This window comes from Nannospalax galili, unplaced genomic scaffold (genome assembly GCF_000622305.1).
Source record: "Nannospalax galili isolate Female #2095 unplaced genomic scaffold, S.galili_v1.0 scaffold735, whole genome shotgun sequence".
NCBI lineage: Eukaryota > Metazoa > Chordata > Mammalia > Rodentia > Spalacidae > Nannospalax > Nannospalax galili.
The window spans coordinates 2,326,829-2,334,861 of NW_008337053.1; the positions used below are offsets into that span (position 1 = coordinate 2,326,829).

The 8,033-nt window shown below is 42.2% G+C and overlaps 1 protein-coding gene across 2 annotated transcripts in view; it reads left to right on the top strand.

Moving 5' to 3' along the window:
* The window catches only part of Usp8 (ubiquitin specific peptidase 8), a 77,023-nt gene that overhangs the window by 50,294 nt on the left and 18,696 nt on the right, over positions 1 to 8,033 (top strand). For both annotated transcript variants that reach the window (XM_008831802.3, XM_029562956.1), the window contains 3 exons: positions 1,869 to 2,450; positions 4,878 to 4,958; positions 5,418 to 5,680. In XM_008831802.3, the coding sequence (XP_008830024.1) occupies positions 1,869 to 2,450; positions 4,878 to 4,958; positions 5,418 to 5,680 (926 nt within the window). The remainder of the gene's footprint in view (positions 1 to 1,868; positions 2,451 to 4,877; positions 4,959 to 5,417; positions 5,681 to 8,033) is intronic.

Genomic DNA, 8,033 nt, shown 5'->3' on the forward strand with positions numbered 1-8,033 from the left:
AGTATGGTCCTGTTTTTTAAATAATTATTATTAAATTAATTATTAAATTGAATTTTTTAAGAATGGAAAATTAAACAGAGATAATTATACAGGGCTTTATTGGCCATGATCAAGGTCTTATTTTTTTAAAAATCTTAAATATTTTCTTAAAGTTTCTTTTTTTTATGTGTATGTGTGTGTGTGCCTGCTTGTCTGTATGTGCACCACATTCATGTAGGTGCTCGTGGAGGCCAGAAGAAGGTGTCAGATCCCCCTGGAATTGGACTTACAGGCAGTTGTGAGCAGCCTGATGTGGGTGCTGGGAACCAATCCGAGTCCTCTGCAAGGGCAACAAGTGCCCTTAACCGCTGAGCCATCTCTCCATGGTAAAGATTTTAAATACACCCTAAGAGTAGTGGGTTATCTATTTAAAATAGGGTTTTATAAAACCAGAGAAACATGGTCAGATATGGTGGGGTTTTGGGGTTTTGGTTTTGGGATGTTTTTTGTTTTTTGTCTTTTTGAGACAGGGTCTTTCTGCAGCCCTAGCTTGCCTGGAAGTAGACCAGGCTGGCCTTGAACTCACAGAGATCCACTTGCCTCCCAAGTGCTGGAATTAAAGGCGTGAACCACCCACGCCCAGCTGGTCAGATGTGGTTTTAAATGATTATTCTCAAGCAGGTGACATGGCTCAGCAGGTAAAGGTGCTTGCCACATAAACCTGGCGACCTGAGTTTGGTCCCTGGAAGCCATGTAAAGGTGTAAAGAAAGAACCAACTCCACAACACTGTCCTCTGACCTCCACACATGTGCCCACACACCACACATTATGCACACACAATTTTTTAAATATTTTATTATTTTTATTTTATGTGTATGTATTGCCTGCATGAGTGTTAAGTGCACCTGTGTTGTGCAGTGCCCACAGAGGTCAGAAGAGGGCATCAGATCCCCTAGAACTGGAGTTATGGATGGTTGTTAGCTGCCACATGGGTGCTGGGACTCAAACCTGGGTCCTCTACAAGAGCAGTCAGTGCTTTTAACTGCTGAGCCATCTCTCCAACCCCAGCACACACAGGTTTTTGTGGGTTTTTTTTTTTTTAATATTATTTTTATTTTAGGTGTATGAGTATATTGCCTGCATGTATGTGAGTGCACCTGTGTTGTGCAGTGCTACAGAGGTCAGAAGAGGGCTTAAAATTCCCCTTGAACTGGAGTTAAGGATGGTTTGTAGCCGCCATGTGGGTGCTGGGAATCGAACTCAGGTCTCTGCAAGAGCAGTCAGTGCTCTTAACTGCTGATCCATCTCTCCAGCCCTACACACACAGTTTTTAAAATGAGGAAAAGAAAAAGAAGTTGCAGTGGTTACTTTTCGTATAGTATAGGGAAGTAGACTACAAGTATGGCAAAAGAAGATGTAGGCAACTAGTTGGAATCTTTCCTACAGTCCTGGTTCATTGTTTGGCAGAGGCTTTGTGGATGGTAGCAGAGGTAGAGGAAAAACTAAAGGAAACCTGTCAGGCTGCAGGAAGAAACTGACATAGAACTGTCAAAAATTTCTGCATTACCCACCTGATTGGAGAGTGAAGATAAATGCCATGTTTGTGAATGAGTCATGTGTTCATTTTGGGCCCTGTTAATGTGGAAGTAGTGATGGAAGCTAGTTGTGTAGGAATGGAACTTCAGTGTCCTTATGCCAGGTCTGGGTTCTGTGATTGAGTATTAAGACGTTTGTAACTCTTCTGCATACAGAGCAAACAGACTGTAACTCAAGTAATACTCGTGAATTTTGCTGAGCCAGGAGGATTGTGAGTTCGAGGGCTATATATAAGACACTGTCTCAAAAACAAGAAACAAAAGCATATTTTGTCCTGTTCATGTTCCTCTAGGTTGATCGTACTAAAAAACCAGCAGTCAAGTTGCCTGAAGATCATAGAATAAAATCTGAAAGTTCAGATCAAGAGCAGCAGTGTCCTCAGAATGGAAAAGTTCTTCCTGATCGTTCTACCAAGCCAGTACTTCCCCCCCTAACGGCTGTGTTAACAGATGAGGAAAAGGCTCGTATTCATGAAGAAACTGTTATGCTCATGGAGAAAAACAGACAAGAGAAAGAACTTCGGGAACGGCAACAGGAAGAGCAGAAAGAGAAGCTGAGGAGGGAAGAACAGGAGCTAAGAGCTAGAAGGAAGCAGGAAGCTGAAGACAGGGAAGTCCCGGAGAGTCACCAGAAACCCAAGGAAGACACAGACAAGAGAGACAGCAAACAGGCCAGCCAAGAAGATAAAGAGCCTTCAGCAAAGAGGAGCAAAGAAGTAACAGGATTAAAAAGACAAAGTAAAAGTGAACATGAAACTTCTGAAGCCAAGATATCTGTGGAAGATAGGGGGAAAAGGTGTCCAACCCCAGAAGTGCAGAAAGGGCCAGCAGATGTGCCCCCCGCACCCATGGCAGGAGATTTGAGTGTAGGCAAGGTAAGCACAAACAAGCAGTATGGTCCCCAACCAAGAGATGTCAGATGTGTGTGAAAATGGCCTTCCATATACAGTCAGGCATTTGATAGTGTTCTGGAAAGAGACAGGCTGTCCTGATCATATGCATTTACTCACCTGCTCTCCATTGAGGCAGTGATGACATACATTAAGTGATTGGTTGGCAATAGAATTATTTTGGGGTAGGGACTATAAAATGTAATATATCTTTAATAATTGATGGAAAGAACTATATTCTTCATTTTTATGTTTCATCTATGAGGGATCATCAAAACACAAGAATGAGCTGTTCCGCTGGGCGTGATAGCCCACGCCTTCAATCCCAGCACTTTCGGGGCTCTGTGAATTCCAGGCCAGCTGGGGTTACAGGGAGACCTGTCTCAAAAAGACCATAGAAAAAAGAAAAGAATGAGCTGTTCCAGGGACATTCTTGTGGGCACTTGAGTGGTCCAGAGTTTGACATACCACCATGGGCTTTCCTACAATACAACCTCTAACAAAGCTAGGTTGTCCTCAACCCCTGGTAATAGAATTGTTCACCTTCATAACAAGAAGGTTGGGAACACTCCAGAATCCTCATGTGGTGTGTACTTGGGCAGACTATGAGGGGTTCATGCTATGAGACCTCAAGTCTTATGAAATTGTCCAAAACAAAAAAGCATGTCAGCAGGGCCTATTTTGATTCTGTGCATGTTGGTGACAGGATCGAGTGTACTTTTCTTACTGAGCAGAAAATCATTGTGAAAATATTGAAGGCAGAGGCCCAGAATCACAAAGCGAAATAAATTTGAAGCTCTTCTTTTGGGGTAGGGGGGGCTTTTTGAGACAGGGTCTCCCTGTAGTCCTAGGTAGCCCTGGAACTCACTATGTATACCAATAGACTAGGCTGGCCTTGAACTCACAGAGATCTGCCTGCCTCTGCCTCCTGAGTGCTAGAATTAAAGGCGTGCACCACCACACCTGGCAAATTTGAAGCTTTTTTAAGTAAAAAAATCAAGACTTGTTTTTTTAAAAAAAGAAAGATGAGAATGAAATACAGTCTTCTCACTATGAAAAGTAATATACGTGTATCTACTTAGATTATGTGTGAAATCAGTAGCATCTAAACTCTAATTAATTTATCTTTACACATAATCTTTTTAGGGGGAGGGGGACAGGTCCATGTCATTTTGTTTCTTGTGGTACCTTTTAAAATTAATGTTACTTTTTTCTACCCTTGACTACATACCCAAAGCTGATTGTCATAATTATGGAGGGTGCATTAATGATTACTGTTTTTCCAGTCTCAAAATGTTGCACATTTAGTTTGCATTATATAGTTAACAGTATCTTTTCCTGTTGAACACTAATTTTTTATAATAGCAGAAGCATTTAACAGCCAATTTTTTCATATAAGTAAATGGAAAAACTTTTTTTTTTGGTCTTTTTTGAGACAGGGTCTCCCTGTAGCCCCCGCTGTCCTAGAACTCACTATGTAAACCAGGCTGGCCTTGAACTCACAGACATCTGCCTAGCTCTGCCTCCCAAGTGCTGGGGTTAAAGGTGTGCGCCACCACGCCTGGCTTTTTTTATATGCCTCTAAACTGTTGGTATAATAGTGTTGTGATTTTGAGAAACACAAAATTCCCTTCATCTTTGACCCTGTCTTAAAAAATATGAAGGTCAGGTCTGGAGAGATGGCTCAACAGTTAAGAGCACTGACTGCTCTTGCAGAGGACCCGGGTTCGATTCCCAGCACCGACATGGCGGCTATGAACCATTCTTAACTCCAGTTCCAGAGAAATCCGAAGCCCTCTTCTGACCTCCACGGCAATGCACGACATGGGTGCACTCACATACATGCAGGCAATACACTCATACACATAAAATAAAAATAATAAAATATTTTTTAAAAAATGAAGGTCAACCAAGACAAGGTTTTCTGATTCTTTGGTACTGCGCTAGGTGGCTTTAGTGTCACCTTGACACACCAGGGTTGAGGGAGCCTCATTTGGGGAATTGCGTCCATTGAACTGGCCTGTGGCCATGTCTGTAGAGTATCTTCTTGATTGTTGAGTGATGTGGAGAGCCCAGCCCACTGTGGGTGGTGCCACCCCTGGGCAGGTGGGCCTGTGCGTCATAGAAAGCAGGCTGAGCAGGGGCCAGGGGAGGAAGCCAGTAAGCAGCGTTTCTCCATGGCCTGTGCTCTAGCTCCTGCTTCCAAGTTCCTGCCCTGAGTTCCTACCTTGGGCTCCCTGTTGAACTGTGACCCGGGAGATGTAAGATAAAATAAACCATTTCCTCCTCAAGTTGGTCAGAGTGTTTTGTCACAGCAATGACAAAAACAAACTAGGACAGGTACAGATACTTTTAAGTTTATAAAATGGAAATTTTTGATTGAAAAATCAGATTTTTACTTTTCCAAATTAGGCTCAACGAGAACCTTTGACAAGAGCACGAAGTGAAGAAATGGGAAGAATTGTACCAGGACTGCCTTCAGGCTGGGCCAAGGTAAAAGTCCATATTAGAGTTGAGATAGTTACCTTGATTCTTTATAAAGTGCTGTTTGTTCTCTAATAAAGTCAGTTCTGCTGCTTCACTGTAGAGAATAATATATAATAATTACTAGAGGCTGAGATTTCTAAATGCCCCACCAAGGATATGGGCTACTATATATGATGAGCGTTCTGGCAATAGGATTTAGAAATTGAATATTTCATTAAAGCTAGCCCTAAATTTCTTTGGAAATTAGGAGAAGTGATTATCATTTTCTTATTCAAATTATTTTAAGACTAAAGATGTAGCTCAGTGGTAAAGTTTATGCTTAGCAGGTTCAAGGCCCTAGATTCAATTCTTGGCACCCCCCCCAAAAAACGTTTCCCTCCAGAAGGAAGTTTACAGTAGCCATGAATGAGTCTCTGGAACGATTTATGTGTTTGACCTTTTTTTTGTCATTTTTCCTTTTCCAAGTTTCTTGATCCAATCACTGGAACCTTCCGTTACTATCATTCACCCACCAACACTGTTCATATGTACCCACCGGAAATGGCTCCTTCATCTGTACCTCCTTCCACCCCCCCAACACACAAAATCAAGCCCCAGACTCCTGCAGAGCGGGACAGGGAACCGTCCAAACTGAAGCGCTCCTACTCCTCCCCAGACATCACCCAGGCCATTCAGGAAGAAGAAAAGAGGAAGCCAGCAGTAACTCCAGCAGTTAATCGGGAAAACAAGTAAGCATACTCCAACTTCTAGAACTAAAGCAGTGTTATCAGTTAGAAACCTCTAGTCTGGGCCAGGCAGATCTCTGTGAGTTCAAGGCCAACCTGGTCTACATAGTGAATTCCAGGCCAACTGGGTCTACAGGGAGACCCTGTCTCAAAAAGACAAAAAAAAAAAAAAAAAAAAAAACCACCCCTAGTCTGAATGTGTTATCACATTAAAGCTACAGAGTCAGAAGTTTCTGGGGGTGGCCTGTATCATCTGTCAATATTAGGGAAGAAAGAAAAATGAGTAGGAAAATGTCCTTGGCTTTGCTCCCAAGATTATCCTAAATACTAATGTAGACATGAAACTGTTACATAATTGTTACATATTACAGCAACATGCCATGGCTTCCTCCCCCCATTTTCATAGACCATAGTTTTTTGTTGTTTTTTTTAATTTTGAATTTATTGTGTGTTCCTGGTTCAAGTGGAGGTCAAGACAACTTGCAGGAGTCAGTTCTCTCCTGGCACTATGTGGGTCCCTGGATCAAAGTCAGATCATCAGGTCCTTACCCACTAAGCTGTCTCATTGCCTCAATAGACCATAATCTATAGAATTATTGTGTCTTCAGCGTTACAGAAGTCAAGTCCAATCTTTGCTTTTTTTTTTTCTTTTTTTCAAAATATTTTACTATTTTATGTGTTCAAGTGTATTGCCTGCATGTATGTAAGTGTTGTACAGTGCCCACAGAGGTCAGAAGAGGGCATCGGATCTCCTGGAACTGTAGTTACAGATGATTGTTAGCCGCCATTTGGATGCTAGGAATCGAACCCAGGTCCTCTGCAAGAGGAGCTGGCGCCCTTAACCACTGAGCTATCTCTCCAGCCCCTTTGGTTTTTCTTTTTTTTTTTTTTTTTTTTTTTTTTTTTTTGTCTTTTTGAGACGGGGTCTCCCTGTAGTCCCAGCTGTCCTGGAACTCACTATGTAGACCAGGCTGGCCTTGAACTCACAAAGATCCACCTGCCTCTGCCTCCCAAGTGCTGGGATTAAAGGCGTGTGCCACCACGCCTGGCTTCTTAAAACATTTTTTATTTATTTATTTATTTTTTATGTGTATGCATGTATTGCCTGCATGTAGGTAAGTACACTGTGTTGTGCAGTGCCCTTGGAGGTCAGAAGAGGCTAGATCCCCTGGGACTGGAGTTACGGACAGTTGTTAGCTGCCATATGGGTGCTGGGATTCAAACCCAGGTCTTCTGCAAGAACAACCAGTGTTCTTAACCACTGAGCCGTCTCTCCAGCCCCTCATTTGGTTTTTCTTAACCAATAGCATATAGGCAAAATTTCCTGTAGTGTTGAAATAACAGTCACTATAGTGTATCTCCTTTTTCCTTCATTCCATTTCTGTTCTGTTCACAGGAGTGATCAGTAGGTTCCTGTATGCTTCCCAAAGTAGTGTATCATTTAGATAGATACATTCCTGCCTTATAACTGACAGGGCTTTGTCACTTTCAGGGAAGGTGGAGAATAGATGGAAATAAGATTGACCTTCCATATCCATGGCTACTGGTTCAGTTGGTAGAACGTTTGCCTAGCATCCACAAAGCCTGGGTTTGATCCCCAAGCCTTGCATAAGATGACTGTGGTGACTCACAGAGTTCAAGGCCAGCTGGGGCCACACGGAGACCCTGTCTCAAAAAAATAAAAATGGGAGGCAGAGACAGGCCGATCTCTGTGAGTTCAAGGCCAGCCTGGTCCATATAGTGAGTTCCAGGACAGCTGGGGCTACAGGGAGACCCTGTCTCAAAAAAACCAAAAAAAAAAAAAAAAAAAACCCAATCAAACAAAAAAACGTCATTACAGTAATTGGTGAGATTATTTCCTTCATTAATTTAGTGATATTTTGAGGCTATCTCATATACAATTCATGTATTTTTTTTTAATTTAAAAAGACCTTGTTCGTCTTTTTAATATTAATGTTTAATATTCATTTTAAAAGATATTTTAAAACATATTTGGTGAGTGGAGAGATGATTTAGCAGTTAAGAACACTGCCTACTTTTGTAGAGGACCTGGGTTTGGTTTCCAGCACTCACACGGCAGCTAACAACTATTTGTAACTAGTTCTAGGGGATCATACTCCCTCTTCTGACTTCCTTGGGTATTGCATGACACAGGTGTACTTATACACATGCAGGCAATAAAATACTAAAAATTAATACATTTTTAAAATAAATATGCTTGCCAGGCATGGTGGTACATGCCTGTAGTCCCAGCACTTGGGAGGCAGAGGCAGGCAGATCTCTGTGAGTTCAAGGCCAGCCTGGTCTACATAGTGAGTTCCAGGACAGCTGAGGCTACAGGGAGACCCTGCTTCAA